Raw genomic sequence first — 21,820 nt, 5'->3', positions numbered from 1 at the left:
AGGGACTCTCAAGAGTCTTTTCCAACACTACAGTTCAAAAGCATCAATTCTTTGGCGCTCAGCTTTCTTTATAGTCCAACTCTCTCACATCCATACATGACCACTGGAAAAACCATAGCCTTGACTAGACGGACCTTTGTTGACAAAGTGATGTCTTTGCTTTTTAATATGCTGTCTAGGTTGATCATGACTTGCCTTCCAAGGAGTAAACGTCTGTTAATTTCATGGCTTCAATCACCGTCTGCAGCGATTTTGGAGCCCAGAGAAATAAAGTCTGCCACTGTTTCCACTGTTTCGCCATCTATTTTCCATGAAGTGATGGGACTGGATGCCATGATCTTCGTTTTCTGAATGTTGAGCTTTAAGCCAACTTTTTCACCCTCCTCTTTTCACTTTCATCAAAAGTCTTTTTAGGTCCTCTTCAGTGTTCTTGCCTGGAGAATCCCAGGGACAGGGGAGCCTGGTGGGCTGCTGTCCATGGGGTCGCACAGTCGGACACGACTGAAGCAACTTAGCTTAGCAACTTTCTGCCATAAGGTTGGTATCATCTGCATATCTGAGGTTATTGATATTTCTCCCGGCAATCTTGATTCCAGCTTGTGCTTCCTCTAGCCTGGCGTATCTCATGATGTACTCTGCATAGAAGTTAAATAAGCAGGGTGACAATATACAGCCTTGTATATGTCTTGAGGACATATCTGAAACTGGATAGGTAGATAGTGTATATTGAAAGGAAGTCCTTTGTTTCTCTATTGGTTAACACTCTGAAGAGCTATCATTTTTCACTTTCAGGATCCACTTTCAACTTTATTTGTGAATATTTCCTTTGCTCTGGTATCTGGTGGTTAATTTGATCCATATTGTCTTTGATGATGATAAAAAAGTCAATGAAAAGTGTTTTGAGGTCTTCAAAACTGCCAGTCTCCAAAGGAGAGTATGTAGCATGGCCCATTAGGTTATGGGAAGAAAATACCAGAATTTTTATTAGTGTTACATCTAAAACATAAATAAACCTTAATTGAAATTTAATATATGGCATCCTCACTTGATCCCTATCTTATACTGTCATGTGTAAGGTAATAATCCACGAGGAAAGGGTACAGAAGGTTGACAGAGACACCTTGTTTATATCTTTATTTTCAACATATTGGGGTAGATTATAGTCCTACATGTTGGGACTCCCTGGTGGCTCAGACAGTAAAGCGTCTGCCCGCAATGCAGGAGACCCGGGTTCGATCCTTGGATCGGGTAGATCCCCTGGAGAAGGAAATGGCAACCCATTCCAGTACTCTTGCCTAGAAAATTCCATGGATGGAGGAGCCTGGTGGGCTACAGTCCATGGGGTCGCAAAGAGCTGGACAAGTCAGAGCTGATAACTCTCCTATGATTAATGAAGTAAAAATCAGTGACAGTCTAATCTCATTTGTAAAGACATCCCCAAAATTTGGAATTAGAAAACAATTTGATATATGGAATTATTTCCATTATTGTTGATAATGAAATTTTCTCTGTTATTTTGTTCCTTGAAATAGTGATAGTAGGAAGCCATTGTTAAGAAACATACATCACAGAAAGACAAACGTTCACAAGTTTTTCAGTGATGTTTAAAGTCATGCGACACATAGTCAGCATCTAGAAAAATTTCACTAAAAGTAATGTTAGATATTGAAAAGCCTCTTTTGGGTTTTCTTAATAACAAGAGACCAAATGCAACACATTTTTAATAACATTAGGGATAACCTTCAACGGACATGGGTTTGGGTGGACTCTGGGAGTTGGTGATGGATAGGGAGGCCTGGTGTGCTGCGGTTCATGGGGTCGCAAAGAGTCGGACATGGCTGAGCGACTGAACTGAACTAATCTTTTGTGAAAGTAAAATGGATGACATAAGACAGGGGAAGCAACATGGAATAACTTACATGGATTCTTTTAGGAATAAATGCTTTCAGCTGGAAATCACTGCCAATGATGTGAAGCATTAAGAATTAAAGCAAATTATTCATTGAGAAAAGATGCTAGACAGTTAAAGTACAGAAGTTTCTAATAGGGCCCAGATTATCTTCTTAGCTAGATTCTGTTTCAGTAATGAGATACATGAACTAAATTATTTTTAAGCCACAAAAGTAAAGATATATCAAGGAAGATATATTCTCAAAAATAAATGACTTCTTAAATATAAAACAATGTTTATGAGGGAATTTCCTAGCAGTAATATTCTTATTCTGACCTGATAGGGGTTTAGATTGCTTACGTATACATACATTTGCTACAGTTCATCAAATGAAACACTCAAGATCCGGGCATTTCATTGTGTGGAAAATTTACCTTAAAAGAAAAAAGAATCATACTTATTAAACTCAGGTAAATGATACACACATCGAACTTTTAGGGGAAAGTATATTTATGTCTCTGACTTACTTTGAAATACATTTAAAAACATCTAAGATGGACTGATGAATGAATGGATTGATGGATAGTCTAGTGTATTAGTGAAAGTGAAGTCACTCAGTCGTGTCCAACTCTTTGAGACCCCATGGACACCAGGCTTCTCCGTCCATGAGATTTTCTAGGCAAGAGTACTGGAGTGGGTTGCCATTTCCTTCTCCAGGGAATCTTCCCAACCCAGGGACTGAACCTAGGTCTCCTGCATTGTAGACAGACGTTTAACCGTCTGAGCCACCAGGGAAGTCAAATGTATTAGTAGACTGTACAATAGTATAAACATATGTATATACGCATGCACACTCAGTCGTGTCCAACTCTTTTTGACCCCATAGACTATAGCCCTCCAGGCTCCTCTGTCCATGGGATTTCCCAAGCAAGAATACTGGAGTGGGGTGCCATTTCCTTCTCCAGGAGATCTTCCTGACCCAGGGATCGAACCTGCATCTCCTGCATTGGCAGGCAGGTTCTTTACGAGCTGAGCCACAGGGGAAGCCTGGTACAGTAGTATAATAGTAATAAAATGGCAGTTGCAGAGTCTAGGTGGTGAGTATATGGATGTTATTTGTAAGATTCTCTGCATTTTTCTGGTACATCATCCTTAGTCTGTAGTAACACAGTTGATGTCATATGTGTGAAGAATGCTTCAGGATGGTACAGTTTTTATGAAAACCTGACTAGTTTTTATTGACTCTTTATAGTACTCTGTAACGCGATGAGGAGTGATCATGAAAATCATTTGAATCACAAGAGTTTCTTTGGTTATCTCATAGCAAAGATTGTGAAAAACTGTTGAATTTAAAAATGGGTGAAACTTGTTTAAAATGAAACTATATGTCAAATTTGTTGATCCTTTTTGTAAAACAAGTGACTGTGTAACTTGCCGCCTAGCAGATTGCAAATTAAGCAATCAGCCAACCAATGGAATGCTCTTATTCCATCCCTTCAAAGTAAAGGTGATATTTTTACAATGAGTGAGAAAGTGACTGCTTATTAAACGACAGAGATCAAAATACAGAACATTATTCAAATTTCTGCTTGGGAATGTTTTATGATGTGGTTTTTGTCTTCAAAGATGTACATATCTTGTGAAAAAACTCTAACAATATTTTCTAAACTCTTAAGAAATCTTCCAAATAGTTTCATTTGATTTTGAAATCAATTTTAAAAAATGTTAAAGTGTAATACATCTTGGTTGGTTTGTAAGAATACTTAATTGACCTGAGGGAAAATGAACATTTATTAGCCAAAGCTGAACAATAGCTTTTGCAATTATCTTTTCTCAACTACAGAGACATTACAATTGAGTACTATAATAAGTAGAATTTAGAAACTGTTTCAGTTGCTGGATTACAAAATATTTAAATCAGTGTTTTAAAAACAATGTACATTTTCATTTATTTTCATTGTTTATTAGATTGAAAAAATCTGTACAACTAATATATAAAATATGAGTATTCTTTATGTTCCTAGATATTACTACTTTGTCACTTACATGTATCACAAATATCACCTTCAAATTTATACATCATCATTTTACTTTTTTCTGCTTTATTGACTATGCCAAAGCCTTTGACTGTGTGGATCACAATAAACTGTGGAAAATTCTGAAAGAGATGGGAATACCAGGCCACCTAACCTGCCTCTTGAGAAATCTGTATGCAGGTCAGGAAGCAGCAGTTAGAACTGGACATGGAACAACAGACTGGTTCCAAATAGGAAAAGGAGTACGTCAAGGCTGTATATTGTCACCCTGCTTATTTAACTTCTATGCAGAGTACATCATGAGAAACGCTGGGCTGGAAGAAACACAAGCTGGAATCAAGATTGCTGGGAGAAATATCAATAACCTCAGATATGCAGATGACATCACCCTTATGGCAGAAAGTGAAGAGGAGCTAAAAAGCCTCTTGATGAAAGTGAAAGAGGAGAGTGAAAAAGTTGGCTTAAAACTCAACACTCAGAAAACGAAGATCATGGCATCCGGTCCCATCACTTCATGGGAAATATATGGGGAAACAGTAGAAACAGTGTCAGACCTTATTTTTTTGGGCTCCAAAATCACTGCAGATGGTGATTGCAGCCATGAAATTAAAAGACGCTTACTCCTTGGAAGAAAAGTTATGAGCAACCTAGATAGTATATTCAAAAGCAGAGACGTTACTTTGCCGACTAAGGTCCGTCTAGTCAAGGCTATGGTTTTTCCTGTGGGCATGGATGGATGTGAGAGTTAGACTGTGAAGAAGGCTGAGCGCCGAAGAATTGATGTTTTTGAACTGTGGTATTGGAGAAGACTCTTGAGGGTCCCTTGGACTGCAAGGAGATCCAACCAGTCCATTCTGAAGGAGATCAACCCTGGGATTTCTTTGGAGGGAATGATGCTAAAGCTGAAGCTCCAGTACTTTTGCCACCTCATGCGAAGTGTTGACTCATTGGAAAAGACTCTGATGCTGGGAGGGATTGGGGGCAGGAGGAGAAGGGGAAGACAGAGGATGAGATGGCTGGATGACTTGATGGATGCGAGTCTGAGTGAACTCCTGAAGATGGTGATGGACAGGGAGGCCTGGCGTGCTGCTATTCATGGGGTCGCAAAGAGTCGGACATGACTGAGCGACTGAACTGAACGGAACTGATGGCATATTTTTATCAAAAAAAGTTCTTAATTAAAGCTATGAAACTATTGATTTGTATTTTAAATGAAAAAATATATGAAACTTTTAAAATGCTTATAATCTTTTGTTTTTAATCTCTGTGTGTACTTTTTACTGTCCATAATGTATTAGTAAAATAGTTTATATATAATATATATGCATGTACTGGAGGATTGTAATAAAATTTTGTTTGTTTTTTTTGGAGTGTTTGTTGGAGTATGTAATCAAAGAATTTTGGAGTTTTCACTGATCACTCATGGTCTGGCACAGTGTTATTGCTAGCAGTAATTATTTATACTAACAGTTTAAATCATTGTTTTAGAGGTTATAAATCAACACTTGGTTTCTAGCTTGTGAGCCTTTGTTTTTTTTCAACGTTAAACTTTGAAAAATGAAGTTTACCTTTAGTCTAAGTTCTATAACTTGTTCTCAAATGTGGAGCAGCATCAGTGTCAGCTTACTAGAAATATAAATTTTCAGGTCCCATTCCAGACCTATGGCTAACCAGAAATGCTGGTTAATGAGCTTGCCAGGTGAGTTTAAGCTCAGTCATGTTTGAGAACCATTGGCCTAGATGATTTAGACTCCTGTGTCATCACTTCTTATTTTTTCCTGCTTCTTGGTATATCTGAGACAGTGTCTTCAGATCTGGTGTGTCTCAGTTTAGCTCAGAGTTCTTTTTGTCTCTACCTCAGATTTTATTCTCTCCTCCTTTTCTCCTTTTTCTTTTCCCTTCTTCCTATTGTGAAAAATTATTCACTAGTGCTATACTCACAAAAGGGATAGTGTTTTGGTTCTGAAAATTTGGATGCCATAGCCAGGATGACAAACAGTTTTTTTAAAGGGGCTATTTTAAATATTTCAAATTAATTTTTGTTAACTACTTCCTGTTGGACACAAATATGCCTTGATTAATGTCCTAGGCATATTCTTTTCCATCTATGCCCTCTTTTTTTCAGATTTTATAGTCTCAAAATAGCTTTCCAACAACTAAATTTTTAAAATATACACTTCAAAGTATGAATCACCTATATTTAGCAGTTGTTGAATTTTGTTTCATTTGCTTTATCTCTTTTCTACACACACACACACACACACACACACACACTTTTTTCCTTTGCTAAACTATTTAAAATTGTATACATCTATACCTTTTACTCTTAAATACTTTATTAATATTAATATAAAGATCAAAGTACCTTTAAGTGGTACTAATATAAAATTGTTTTGAAAGGCCAATTCATAACAAATGCTAAAACAATTATTAAAGCCTCTTAAATATTTTCAGAGCTTTCTATAAATGTTTTATTGAGAAAAAATATAGAACTTCAAGTTGTGAGTATATCAATGAATCCTCAAGCCTTTCTCAACCAAAGTTTTTCATCTGAACTTTGCACAACACAGGGATGATTTCGGTGACTGTTTTCTCATTTCTTCCAAGGATGGTCCATAGCTAGTACCAATCCAGATGCATAGGGGAGAAGTTCTTTTATTATATATAGTGAAAGTGAAAGTCACTCAGTCATGTCTGACTCTTTGTGACCCCATGGACTATACAGTCCATGGAATTCTCCAGGCCAGAATAAGGGAATGGGCAGGCAGCCTTTCCCTTCTCCAGGGGATCTTCCCAACCCAGGGACTGAATCCACGTCTCCCACATTGCAGGCAAATTCTTTACCAGCTGAGCCACAAGGGAAGCCCAAGAATACTGGAGTGGGTAGCCTATCCCTTCTCCAGCAGATCTTCCCAACCCAGGAATCGGACCAGGGTGTCCTGCATTGCAGGTGGATTCTTTACCAACTGAGCTATCAGGGAACTCATATATGGGTTGTATTAACAGTGTTTCTTTTGGGAACCCAGATTAGTTGAACTGTGGCCAGTTCTTAGGAAGGTTTTGCTTTGACTAGATTGTAATCTTTATACAAATAATATTTTTTTCTTCTTATTTTTTTTTAGATTACAGGTCCGCCAGGTTGTGGAAAAACTCAGTTTTGTATAATGATGAGCATTTTGGCTACATTACCTACCAACATGGGAGGATTAGAAGGAGCTGTTGTGTACATTGACACAGAGTCAGCATTTAGTGCTGAAAGGTAGGAGATTTTATTTCCTATTATAATGCTTTATTTTTGTAACATATACAGCATAAAATATTTACAAACAGATTAATATTTGCTTTTGAGAATATAGAGTATTGTTAAAATAGATACGGGTTTAAAGGAATTTTCTTTTTAAAATTGACACAGGAAGGGTTATTTTTTTTTTCAGACTTTAAACTTTTTGTTTTAATTTGATGTATAGCCAATTAACAATGTTGTGGTAGTTTCAGGTGAATATTAAAGGGACTCAGACATACTTATACATGTATCCATTCTCCCTCAAGCCCTGCTCTCATCTAGGCTGGCACATAACACTGAGCAGAGTTCACTGTGGTATACAGAGGGCTTAACCTTCCTAAAGTCCCTAACTCTCCGGGAGACATTTTCTTTTTGCGTGTTCTATCCCTTTATTATGGTTTAAAGGGAGCTTCTGGATAAGCTGTGTTTTTCACAAAGTCAGGAAGAAACAAGTTAAAGAAACAGAGGGAGAAATGTAAGTAGAAAATGGAGAAGAGGGAAAATTAATAAGAAAGACAAAAGGAAAAGTGCTTTGTAAGTAATTTCCAGTTGGAAGTAAAATATTTGTGAATGAGAAAAATTGCAATTTTCAAAACATTTTTTATTGAACATTATTTTACTTTAATCTTTGAAATAATGTGGTATTAAATACAGGAAACATTGATCGTAAGTATATGCATGCTTCGAAAGAAAAGATTTCCTTAGTTTGGCAAGGACCTTTGTTTTAACATTCTATGAGAAAGGTATTCAGTCATTTATGTAATTCTGTAAATCTGAAGATAAGTCTAGTCTCCTCTTCTGCTACTCTGATAGACATTCATAGACAGGAGTGCTTTGACCATCTGGAGACTGATCCAATTCTGTTTTCTTAGCCAAGATGTATTATAGGAATAGTTCTTTGAGTCTTTCTCTAATTGTGTCACAATGAATCTTCCTTATTTTTCTGTAAGAGTACTACAAAGATCAAAGTTTATTACCCGACCAGGTAAATTCCAAATGGACTATTTTGCCTAGAACTTATTTGCTTTGTTCTACACTTCTTGCTAATCTTTTCTTCCTAAGTATACCACTGGTTTGTCAGCTGTTTAAGTTTGTGCTATATCTTTGTGTCTTCAAAGCCAAATCCTACAAGTGGCACATACTGGCTACTCAGAGAATGTTTGATAAATGAGGGAATTGACAAGTGTTACTCTCAGATCATGGAATCCAGATTCCATTTCCTACTGAAAGGAACAAGGGTTTCATAGGGGAATGGCCAATTCTAGCTATGGAGCAGAAAGTTTTTGTTTTTTAATAAGAGGCAAAAGATTTATTTGATCTAAAGTGAAATCAGAATATTAGGAGGTTCATAAGTTGAATCTGAAACATCAGATGTGAAGAGAGCTATCAAAGACTACTTACAGGAATATCAGAAGGACTTAAGAATCAACCCGTGGAGCTCGCACTAGCCAAAGATGAAACAAATTGGTTACCAATAGAACAATAATAGAAGTAGACTAAGACACATGAAATATATTTAAATTCATGAGTCTGTAATATTAAGAATGAAAAGCAACAAATTGATCACCATTGGAGAATTCTGGAGATGCAAATTATTATTTTGAAAATGGGTTTTTATAAAAAAAGGAAGTTAAGCATTTATTCTGTTTTCTATATAAATATTACTAAGTAGCAAATATATCTTTTTTATAGACAATAAATGAAGAAAAATAATAGAATATCACCAAATTATAAACCCTAAAAATCTAATGGATCTAGGCACTGAATATTGTGATATAATAAATATGTCATTTTGTAGTCATCCTGGTTCCTTTCAAAAGAACTTCAAAAACTTTTGGAATTTCCTGAGTGATAGAAGTGAGAGAAGCATCATTTGTATTCATAATTACCCCCTTTCCAACCATACTTGATTTATGCTAATGAGATGACTCTTGATGGCACTCTAGATTGCATCTAAATGGAACTGATTGCCAGTGGAACCTGTCATGTAATTATAGGTTTGAACTTTCAGCCCTACCTCCCCAGTCTCTGAGCAGGGAAGAAGGACTAGAATTGAATCAATCAGCATTTCAATCATTCCCATGTAATGGAATCTTCCAAAACCCTCTAATTGATAGAGTTTGGAGAGCTGGGTTGGTGAACAGGTGGTGCTCTCAATTTATTGCTGGCTGGTCTGAAGTAACAGAGGTTTGGGACTTGTGATTGATGTCTGAGGTTGGGGCAGTCTTGTGAGTCTGAGCCTTTAATCTGTAGGGTCTGAGTTAACTCCTAGTAGTTAGTGTTAGAAATGAACTGACTTGCAGGACACACAGTTAGTGTCCATAGGGAATTGGAAAACTGCTTAGTATAGAAAACCTACACATTTGGTGTCAGAAGTGTAAATAAAAACGGTTCATAAACAGAAAAGCCTGCTAGCATCACAAAAAGGCAACCAACCATTGTGGTACTTCCTGATGGCAGAATAATCAAATCAGAAAGTGATCAAGGTTTCAGATCCAATGACCAGTTTACAGGGGCTTCCAGGTGGCGGTGGTGGTAAAGAACCCACCTGCCAGTGCAGGAGACGTAAGACATGTGGGTTCGATCCCTGGGTTGGGGAGATCCCCTAGAGAAAGAAATGGCAACCCACTCCAGTATTCTTCCTGGAGAATCCCATGGACAGAGGGGCCTGGTGGGCTATCGTCCATAGGGTCACAAAGAGTTGGACACTGCTGAAGTGACTTCAGTCACTTAGTCATGTTTCCTAACTCACAAGGAACTTATGAAGGTCATTTGAAGACAAGGATTGAAATTTATATTGTTTTTACTTTTCTAGTTTATTCTTCACAAGGCTTGAAAAGTGTAGTCATCTAGTGCTAGGGTCAGATCTAATCAAAGGTCCCGGTGCTCTTTTGTATAGATGTCAGACTTGTGTTTTTATAGTGCCTTCTGGAGTTGGACATAGAGGGTTACAGAGTGGCACCAGGTTTGTCCTGCTTTGTCACGTTTCATTTGTGCTATTACAAGACTGTTTGATCCCTATTTGTGTTGCTGGGAAGGGTAGGTCAGGAAAGCTTTCTCCTGCAAGCAGTTGAATACCCAAAGAATAGGGGCTTAAACAACAAGAGGTTTATTTCTTCCGTCAAAGCAGGAAGACCTGAGTTGCTGGCAGTGGTTCTGCTTCTCATTGGTGGTAGAGACCTAGGGCTGGTACATTTTTGGCATGATATCCATTCTGTGTCGCTGAGATGAGAAAGAAACCATTATATCTTAATCAGGAAGCTGCCTCTTCTTCTCTGCTGATTTTCTTTTCATGCTTTGGAATCCTTCTCCAGATTTCTCAGTTGGTCACCCTTGCATGAGGGTGGAAAATGAGGAGGAGGGAAAAATGAGGGGAGAAATATTTGTAACAAGCCTGATGGGGCTGGTTAACATTACTGCCTGAGTCAACTTGAGGTTCCCACATTGCAGGGAAGAAGTGGAAATGGATATTGGTGGGTAATTAACAGTGTCTGCCACAGCTGGGATAGTTTATGGATCTGGAAAAGAGATAAAGCAGGAAAAATAAGACTGAAAGAGGAATATTTTTAGCTTTCTGTATGTCTCTATATGGAGCACTCTCTCCATTTTGTGTTTATAAACAACCTGTTGGAAAAAGACAAATGAGAAAGTAAATTGAAGGATTAATGTGATGGAAGATTAAAGGATTCACAACTAGAGAATTTAGGGTAAGTGGAAAATATTTTCTATCAATAAATTGCTGAATATCTTTTTATCAAGAAGGAGGAAGAAAACAGTAAATAGAAAGAAAAAGAATAAATAAAAGTAAAAAAATTTAAATTTATTTAAAAAAAAGAAACCCTTGTGGGTGATGTACTTAAAACCACTGTGGAATGAATTGGAATGATTAGTTATATATTTTTCTTCAACAGTGCACTAGCTAGCTTATTTTTATATGACTTTGATCAGTATGTTAATCATGCATGTTCATCACAGACTGCAATTGTATTTCCATACCGTTAATAATTAGATAATAGTATGAAAGTGAAAGTCACTCAGTTGCGTCCGACTGTTTGCAACCCCATGGAGTATGCAGTCCAGGGAATTCTCCAGGCCAGAATACTGGAGTGGGTAGCCTTTCCCTTCTCCAGGGAATCTTCCCAACCCAGGGATCAAACCCAGGTCTCCCATATTGCAGGCAGATTCTTTACCAGCTGAGCCACAAGGGAAATCCAAGAGTGCTGGAGTGGGTAGCCTATCCCTTCTCCAGTGGATCTTCCAGACCCAGGAATTGAACCGGGGTCTCCTGCGTTGCAGGTGGATTTTTTTTACCAACTGAGCTATCAGGGAAGCCCAGATAATAGTATAGTCTGGTGCTAAACCTTCAGATACTTAGGGACTGCCTTGGGGAGAGAGGAATGCCAAACAGGCAGAATTCTGAATCCCCTTCTTCTGATTGATTCAGAAAAAGTCTGTTTTTATTTGTTTTACCTGTTGGATTTCTGACTAGGGTCTGATATAGTTTCAGATGCTATATGCTGTATATACCTTGAGAATATGGATGAATAGATTAGTGACCTGTCTATGGAAATTTCCAGAATATATGAATTGAATAAATACTATATTGTCCCTATTGGGGATAATTAGAAAAAAAGATGGAGTTGGAGGTTAAGAATAAAAAAGGAAGCTAATATGAATGGTAAGTAGTAATAGTGATTTTCGAAGTAAAACTTTGTGAGAAATAAAATGGATAAAGGAAAATAAACCCAGGTCTTAGAACTGCAAGTGGATCTGTATGTGAGAAAGGCTGAAGGATCTGGGGAAGCCGGAGATGGGACTCAGGACTCTGGAAGGTGGTGACTTGGGGAGGCGGGATAGAGAACTGGAACTGTAAGAGGCGGAAGTGGACATTCCTGAGTTGTCAAGAAATCAGAAGAGCTTGAAAACCGAGAAGAAAGATGTAGTGCAGTAGGGGGAGGAAGACAATCAAGTAATCACAAAAATGCAAAATTATAACTATTATAACTAAGTATGCAAAGGAGAGGTATATGTTTTGTTGGTACCATGTGGGAGCAATGGCCAAGCTTATTTCTGAAGGAAGATTTCTACTTTGGGTGCAAGTCACTTCTGAGGGTACCAGGTACTCTACACTAGTGCCCTTTAATTCCTACCAAACTACTCAGAACATCAGTCTTTCTGAACCAGTGAATCAGGGAGCAACATGTAGTGGTAGTGACAGCCTGACTTTGGTTGATTCTGATGGCGATGGCAGTGTGGTCTTAGGACCATTTACCTACTTGATAGTACGAAAATGAAAGAGGAGAGTGAAAAAGTTGCTTAAAGCTCAACATTCAGAAAACTAAGATCATGGCATCTGGTCCCATCACTTCATGGCAAGTAAATGGGGAAACAGTGGCTGACTTTATTTTTCTGGGCTCCAAAATCACTGCAGATGGTGACTGCAGCCGTGAAATGTAAAGACACTAACTCCTTGGAAGGAAAGTTATGACCAACCTAGATAGCATATTCAAAAGCAGAGACAATGCTTTGCCAACAAAGGTCCGTCTAGTCAAGGCTGTGGTTTTTCCAGTGGTCATGTATGGATGTGAGAGTTGGACTGTGAAGAAGGCTGAGCACCGAAGAATTGATGCTTTTGAACTGTGTTGGAGAAGACTCTTGAGAGTCCCCTGGACTACAAGGAGATCCAACCAGTCCATTCTGAAGGAGATCAGCCCTGGGTGTTCTTTGGAAGGAGTGATGCTAAAGCTGAAACTCCAGTACTTTGGCCACCTCATGCGAAAAGTTGACTCATTGGAAAAGACTCTGATGCTGGGAGGGATTGGGGTCAGGAGAAGGGGACGACAGAGGATGAGATGGCTGGATGGCATCACTGACTCGATGGACGTGAGTTTGAGTGAACTCTGGGAGTTGGTGATGGACAGGGAGGCCTGGCGTGCTGCGATTCATGGGGTCGCAAAGAGTCGGACACGACTGAGCGACTCAACTGAGCTGATTCTCTAGGTCAAGTCATCATCTCTTATCTGGATGACTGCACTAGCTGATCTTGCTGTCACCCTTGCCCCTCCGGAGCCTATTCTCCATTTGGTAGCTAGAGTGATTCTTCAAAAATAAAAAAAGAAGTCAGGGTTTTCCTTGTGGCTCCATGGATAAGAATCCACCTTCCAATGCAGGAGACACAGTCCAGGAAGACCCCACATGCAGCGGAACAACTAAACCTGTGCACCACAACCAGTGAGCCTCCAGTCTAGAGCCCAGGAGGCGCAACTGTGTGAGCCCACATGCAGCAACTACTGAAGCCCACACACCCTAGAGACTGTGCTCCACAATAAGAGAAGCCCCCATAAAGAGAAGCCTGCGCACTGCAACTGGAGAGAAGCCCCTGCTCACTGAAGTCAGAGAAAAGCCTGAGCGCAGCAGCCAAAACCCAGCACAGCCAAAAATAAACAAATAAATAAAATTATTAAAAAAAAAAAGGCAGATCGTGTCAGTCGTGATCGTAGGTTTCCTATTTTATTGAATAAAATTTGAAAACTAACAAACAAAAAAACCTGCAAACATAAAAATCTTTTGTGTCTTTGGCCCCTGGCTGTCTCTTAGACCTTATTTCCTTTTATTCTGCCTCCTGGTTTCTGTGTTTCAGCTACTACATTAGCCTCCTTGTTTATTCCTCCAACACACTTGGTATCTTCTCACAAAAGAGTGGACTTGTGCGCTTGCTGTAATTCTGTCTTCCTGTGTGCTGTTTCACTGGATAGCCATATGGTTCATTTTCTCATCTCCTTTAAACTTTTGCTCAAATATCAGTTTATTAAAGAGGCTTTCCCCGACTACCTTCCATGAAATAGCCCTTACTTCCTTCTGTTACAATTTGTTCTGTGATCCTGACTCACTTTGCTTTAAAGCACTTATCATCTGACATATATATTTATTTGTCTTTCTCAGTAGCATGCAAGTTCCATGAGGGAAGGATTTTTTGTTGTTGTTGTTTTTGTTCACTGTTGTATCCTTAGCACCTAGAATGGTACCTGGTGGTGGTATATAGCGGTGGTGGTTTAGTCACTAAGTTGTGTCTGACTCTTTGTGACCCCATTGACTGTAGCCTCTCAGACTTCTCTGTCCATGGGATTTTCCAGGCAAGAATGCTGGCGTGGGCTGCCATTTCTTTCTCCAGTGGGTCTTCCCTACCCAGGGGTCGAACCTGGGTCTCTTGCATTGTAGGCGGATTCTTTACCAACTAAGCTACCAGGCATATAATAGGTCCTCAAATATTGGTTGAATGAATGAGTATTAAGTGCACCTTTTGGAAAGAAAGCTTTTTATTAAAAAGACATCCACTAGATGGCATTGCTTTCAAATTTTTTGTAATTAATGTCTGGGAGGAAAAGATAAGATCTTTTGCTTGCTGTAACCAAAAAGACTTTTGTGATAAAGGTTGTCCTAGATTAATGTGAGGCCTCTAGAATATTACATTTGTATTTGGTTTTTGATTTATAGATATTTTAGATACATTTTTCTAGAGTAAACATTTGGAGAAGCTTATAGGAAAACAACAGCATATTGGTATGTAAATAACCATTCGATACCGTTGCTTAGCGTGGTTAACTGTGATGTCCACATAGTTCATGTCCACACGCTGACCATCCTGCTTTTGAGGGGCCTACATGCAACAAGAGAGCAGAAATAAGTTCCAGAGTCTTTCACTACTCGAGCCACTAGTTGAAATTGAGCCTAGCGTTAGAGTCAGGAAATTATTGTTGTCTGTCAGCTGTTCAGTTGTTGCCACCAATGAGTTAGGTACTCTCATCTCATTGGGTACACTCAGTCTGGTTCCTAATCAATTGAAGATCCAAATACTAAAAAAAAAACCTTCCTGTTTCCGGCAGATGTCACCATCGCTGTCCTGTTGAAAAGCAGTAGGCTCCAAGGGTCAGAGCTTTTTAGCTGACTTCTCTGACTAGCACTTAACTCAGCAAATAGTTTCCCTAATCAAGAAACTTGCGCATTTTCCCCAAGCTGTTACAATCTGCCCATTCCGCCTTTGCCCGTGTCATCTCATTTCCTCTTGCTTTCATCACTTTCCTCATTATTTGTCCAATCCCTATGCCTGCCTCTCTCCAGTACTTCTCCTGAATGGTCATTTGATCCATTTTGTTCTCACTTTGATTGATCTTGATTCTCAAGCTGGAATCGGGGTTGCCAGGAGAAATATCACTAATCTCAGATATGCAGATGACACCACCCTTATGACAGAAAGTGAAGAGGAACTAAAGAGCTTCTTGATGAAAGTGAGAGGAGAGTGAAGAAGCCGGCTTAAAACTCAACATTCAAAAAATGAAGATCATGGCAGCCGGTCCCATCACTTCATGGCAAATAGATGGGGAAACAATGGAAACAGTGAGAGACTTTATTTATTTGGGCTCCAAAATCACTGCAGCTGGTGACTGCAGCCATGAAATTAAAAGATCCTTGCTCCTTGAAAGAAAAGCTGTGACCAACCTAGACAGCATTTTAAAGAGCAGAGACATTACTTTGCTGACAAAGGTCTGTCTAGTCAAAGTATGGTTTTTCCAGTAGTCATGTGTGGATGTGAGAGTTGGACCTCTTCTTGGAACTCACTATTTAGAAATGAAAAGTGCTTTTTATACTTTTGTGTCATTAAATGGGACATAAATATAGGATGGTTTTAGTGTTTACAGTCCTTCCTCCTAGTCACCCTTGGATGATTAAATTTTGGGCTGCTAAACTATCAGAGACAGAGATAGTTACACTCAAAGATTTACATTTTTGACCAGAAATATTTGAAATTTCTAGTATTATTCCATTTCTTATATTATTAATGGTAAAGTTGCATCTGTTTCAACTTGTCACCTCTAATGCTCAGCCTACCCCATGTATTTGATCTAGCTTTGAGGTGAGAATTCAGTGTTTAGAAAATAGTTTTTTTTTTTTCTTCTGAAGGAAATGATGGGCTTCTCTGGTGGCTCAGACTATAAAGAATAGGCCTGCAGTGCAGGAGATCAGTATTTGATCCTTAGGTCAGGAAGAACTCCTGGAGAAGGGAATGGCCACCCACTCCATTATTCTTGCCTGAATAATTCCACGAACATAGGAGCCTGGTGGGCTACAGTCTATGGGGTCTCAAAGAATTGGACCTGCCTGAGTGACTAAGCACAAAGGCAATGTGGATAGCATCCATATGTTTAGAAAATAGTATCCTGTTTACAAAGGAGCAATTGGATAGCATTTATCTAGTATTAAGCTTTAATTGAGAAATCATTTTTCTGGTCTGAGACATGGAGATTTACTGATATCTGATTATTAGAATGATAATATTGAAATATATATTTCATTCATGAAATTGAAAGCATTTTTCTTAATTTACTAAACACATCTTATAGTTGGTAGTCAGATGGTCATTTATAAAATAACATTTTAGTGTTAAACCTCAGAGATACTGCTTTCTCATCACTAGATGAGATCTAAAAGCCCTGGCTGGGCTCATGCTCTGACTGGTACGCTTTTAGGGATTATAAAGAAGGGCTTCCATTCCAAAATCATATACGAAGCCATTTTGCTTATACCTGCTGTATTGATAAGGCTTTTTTTCTAGTGTTACTTATGGCTTATGAGTTTCCTAAGTAAAAGTCCTTAGAGGTTTAGGTTTAGCAATGTGACCTTAAATATTGACTTATTTAAATTTTTTATTACAATTTTAAAGGTTACTATCCATTTATATTTATTACAGAATATTGGCTATATTCCCTGTATTGTACAATACATCCTTGAGCCTGTCTTACACCCAATAGTTGGTATCTTCAATTCTTCCACCCCTGTACTATCCCTCCCTACTCCCTACTAGTAACCAATAGTTTGTTCTCTATATCTGTGAGTCTGCTTTTTTTTTGTCGTATTCACCAGATGGTTGTGTATTTTTTAGATTTCACATGTACGTGATACCGTACAGTGTTTGTCTTTGTCTAACTTATTTCACTTATCATAATGCTTTCCGAGTCCGTCCATGTTGCTGCAAATGGCAGAAGATATTAACTATTGTTGCTTGTGCTATTTTTTCCCTCCACAGACTAGTTGAGATAGCAGAATCTCGTTTTCCCAGATATTTTGACACTGAAGAAAAATTACTTTTGACAAGCAGTAAAGTTCATCTTTACCGGGAACTCAGCTGTGATGAAGTTCTACAAAGGTATGCTGTTTTAGATTTTGGCATGTTAGTAATACTTTGAAGATTTATTCTTTTGTTCTTCATGTTTTCAGCTTCTGAGTGAAAAAAAAGTCCCTACATATTAGGATTAAGAAAAAAATCATTTCAGTGTTCTTTATTTACCACAGCCTATTGGTTGAAGTATTTTTTTTTAAATGAAAAAAAATTAAATGAATAAAATGTTTTAGATTTGACTAATTACGTGGTATATTAATTATCTACCGTTCTGTTAACAAATTACCCCAAAATTTAGCAGCTTAAAATAATCAATTTATCTCACCTAGTTTTTGAGGGTTAGTTATCTGGGAATAGCTTAATTGGGTATTTCTGGCTCAAAGTTGCTCAAGAACTTGCAGTTAGTCTGTTGGGCAGGGCTGTAGTCATCTCAAGGGTCACTTGAGACTGGGAGATCTTGGAGAATTCCAGGATCACTCATGTAGTTGTTGGGAGACTTCCGTTTCTTTCTGGATTCTAGCCAGAGGTCTCCATTTCTCACCATGTGAGCCTCTCCATAAGGCTTCTTACAATATGTTGTTTACTCAAAAAAGCGCACAACCTAAAAGTTGAGAATCATGTTTTATTCAGTGGTCATACTGAGGACTTAAGCTTGGGGGGCAGCCTCTCTGATAGCTCTGAGGGACTACTCTAAGGATGTAAGGGAGGAGCCAGGATATAGGAGTTTCTGCAACAAAAAACCAGGTAGTCAGAATATAAAAAGATTACTGTTAATTAAAGAAAAACCAGACATATTTTAAAATATATATATATATATTTTATTTGGCTGTACCAGGTCTTAGTTGCTAGTTTTAGCACATGAGATCTTCCTTGCAACATGCAGGTTCACAAGGGATCTATACTTGTGGCCTGTGGGATCTAGTTCCCTGACCAGGGATTGAACCTGGGCCCCATGCATTGGGAGTATGGAGTCTTAGCTTCTGGACCATGATGGAAGTCCCCAAATCAGACATATTGAATTAATGAATTTAGCACTTTTCTGAGTGTGGGAAGATGTGAGTCTGGGCTCACTGAAATCATTCCTTTGATATGCACCTTAACTATCTAGAGCCAGTATCTTGCTTTTCTCCATCCTGAATTCCCTCATGGTGGAAAGCTGGGGCAGCTTCAGTAGCTGATGACTTGATGGCCTCAACATCATTTGTTTACGCATGTGGCAGGTGGCATTTCTGGTCCACAGTGGTATCTTGCCTTCCCCACAGCAAGTGCTCTGAGAGAGAGTGGACAAATGAGAAAGATTCCAAGATGGAAGCTGTAGCCTTCTACAGCCTATTTTGTCATTTGGTCCACAGACGAACCCTGACAGTTGGGAAGGGGACTCCATAGGGATGTGAATACCGGGAGATGGGAGTAAGCGGGGGCCATTTTGGAGACTGGTCACTGCAAGTAGTTTTGCTCTAAAACTGGAGCTTTAGTAATATCATGAAAAAACCAAGGAATAAATCTAAAGGAAAACATTTTGGCCTATTTACACAAGAATGCAATATGTATGGAAGAGCTGGAAAATAAGTTATGTTTATTGAGAATATCTGCACTAACTACTGTAACTTAGAGAAGAGTAATTTGTTGTTTTAAAGTTGGTTAACCTTTGCAGTGCTCTGTTTTTAAGAATTATACCTTAAAGTCATCCGCTATCTTATATATTCTGCTTTTACAGGATTGAATCCTTAGAAGAAGAAATTATTTCAAAAGGAGTTAAACTTGTGATTATTGACTCTGTTGCTTCTGTGGTAAGAAAGGAGTTTGATACACAACTTCAGGGCAACATGAGAGAAAGGAACAAGTTCTTGGCAAGGGAAGCAGCCTCTCTGAAGTATTTGGCTGAGGAATTTTCAATCCCAGTAAGTTTTTCTTTTTCTTTTTTTCCTTTCTTTTATATGAAGTTCATTAATTTATAATATCCAATAATATAATTAGAAAGAATTATAAGACAGGTGACTTATTAAGGGAAACACAGTCTGATTGCTATAGCAAATACCACCGCCTTCTAAAATTTGTTTATCTGTTGAGATTGTTTTATCTTTTTCATAATTTGAGCCTAGAACAGATTTAAATATTATTTTCCAAAGTTCCTATAGTCAGCCCTTTTCTTCTCATTGGTTACTCTTTGTGATGTTTTTATATTACTTTTGTTATACTGAGGTAAGTAATAAGAATTAAAACTCCATGAAATCGCCCATATCGATATACCTTTTTTTTTTAATGACAGTATTTGTCAATTTTATAAATTTTTAAGGTTTAGATATTGTTATTGTGTTCAGTGCTGTTTGGTATGGTTTAGCAGTTGGTTTGCTTCAAATGCCGGAGGTTGATTCTTAGGGCATGAACGTTGGGAGTGATAGTAATGAAAATGTAAGTAAGGAAAACTTGAAAACTTATTTTTGGCATGACTTTCAGTAGTGGACCAGGAAATCTGAAGATGAGATGTATTATAAGAGTTTGTGGTGGGTAAGCTACAAGAGTGATAAGTTAGTTATATTCCCATCAGTAGTGTGTGGGAGAGTACGACTTGTTCTGAAGTCTTGCTAGCATTTAGTACTGTCAGGCTTTTAAATTTTAGCCATGTATCATCTCAACAGAAGATAGGAAAATTCCTTAAACTGAGATAAAATTTAGTAATGATTTTATAATTTTTAGATTTGTTTGAAAAATTAAAACCTTGGATCTTTGTAACATAGGAATATGTACCATTAGTGGAAACTATCACATAGCCTTTGAGATTTATAAACCAAAACAAGGAGTTGAGGGAGAAAATGTGATATTCAGAAAGTTCTGCATGTCTAAATGGCTTTTAAAATTAATATTTTGGGTTATATGGTATAATTCCTGGTGAATCCAGTGCTGTAAAAGTTATCTTGGGTGATGTTTATCTTTTAAATTTTGTTACAGTTACATAAAAGGACAAATTCAAACTGTATATTTCCTGGTCAAGGGGAATAGGGAATTAAAAAATATTTTATAGAGTTGATTGAGTGGAAAAGTTAAGTGTATATGTTTATTTCATTAATTCATACTGTTGCCTATTTAATCTTATGTAAAATATGAAAATTCACTTTTTAAAAGTTGTATTTGTTGTTTTTCTATTGTAATTATAGACTAATGCATTTCAGTTTTTTCTCAGGTGGTTATTTTTCTGAGTGAGAAAGGGCCTCTGCTTTTGTTTGTTTTTAATAGAGCCCTCTGAAAGAATGGGTGCTTAGCATCTCCATATTCTTCTGTCTTTGCCTTTGTTTTTCTGTTTAGAGGTAAATGCAGACTACAACATATATTTATATAACATGGTATGGTATTGGCTTTTCTGACAAATCAGTATTGGTTTTAGAAAGGTTTTGAAAAATACTTCCTTTAGGAAATGTCTGACTTTTCCTAGTCTAGTTAGCTTGTCTAAATGGAAAACTATGAACTTTTAAACTTTTATACTATACTTTGAATAGGTGGCTTCATATGGAACAAAATATGTTACAAAGTATGTTGTCTTTTGGTTCATTGTACCTTTCAAATTAGCAAGCCTTATGCCTCTTTGTATTTACTCAAAGTGAAAGTCACTCAGTCATGTCTGACTCTTTGCCACCCCATGTACTATACAGCCCATGGAATTCTCCAGGCCAGAATTCTGGAGTGGATAGCCTTTCCCTTCTGCAGGGGATCTTCCCAGCCCAGGGATCTAACCTAGGTCTCCCGCATTGCAGGCAGATTCTTTACCAGCTGAGCCACAAGGAAAGTCCAAAAATACTGGAGTGGGTAGCCTATCCCTTCTCCAGTGGATCTTCCTGTCCCAGGAATCGAACTGGGGTCTCCTGTTTGTGCTTACTCAAACATGTCCACAATCGTTACAGTCCCCGTAAGTGTTTGCTGTTCCTTAGCCTGAAATATTCCTCCACTATATCCATTGACTTATTGTTTCCTGTTGTCTTGTTAGTGAGGAGTTGCCTGACCATACACGTATTAATCACACTACTTGTGTCTCTCGCTTTTGTTATGCTTTATGTTCCTCCATCATAGTTTTCACCCTCTAGCATTATATATTTCTATGTTTATTGCTTGTGTGTCCCCACCACCCCATTGTATGGTTATAGGGACTCTGTCTTCTTCGTTCTTGGCTTTATTCTCAGTATTAGGAATAGTGCCTAACACATAGTAGGCACATTGAATGTGTGAACTTAGATATTGCATTTCTTCGTAGGCTTGATTTAATCATGTATATATTTATATTGAACTTAAATTTTATCATTTGCTTTCAGTTCTATTTTGATCCTATCTTCAATATTATTTACTATCTATATGGTGATAAAATATAATTTTAGATGGCAGAATCTTATCATATAGGAGCTGCACTCAGTTTACACTGGTGTCTTATAGGAAGAAAAATAGTTTTT

The 21,820-nt window shown here is 37.9% G+C and overlaps 1 protein-coding gene across 1 annotated transcript in view; it reads left to right on the top strand.

Moving 5' to 3' along the window:
* The window catches only part of RAD51B (RAD51 paralog B), a 608,256-nt gene that overhangs the window by 22,105 nt on the left and 564,331 nt on the right, over nucleotides 1-21,820 (top strand). Inside the window, exons 5-7 of the mRNA XM_005686011.3 lie at nucleotides 7,050-7,186; nucleotides 17,292-17,411; nucleotides 19,102-19,285. Coding sequence (XP_005686068.1) covers nucleotides 7,050-7,186; nucleotides 17,292-17,411; nucleotides 19,102-19,285 — 441 coding nt within the window. The remainder of the gene's footprint in view (nucleotides 1-7,049; nucleotides 7,187-17,291; nucleotides 17,412-19,101; nucleotides 19,286-21,820) is intronic.

This window comes from Capra hircus, chromosome 10, assembly GCF_001704415.2.
Source record: "Capra hircus breed San Clemente chromosome 10, ASM170441v1, whole genome shotgun sequence".
In the NCBI taxonomy this organism is placed as follows: Eukaryota; Metazoa; Chordata; class Mammalia; order Artiodactyla; family Bovidae; genus Capra; species Capra hircus.
The sequence above is the reverse complement of the archived record's forward strand: the minus strand, read 5'-3'. Positions and strand labels throughout refer to the sequence as shown.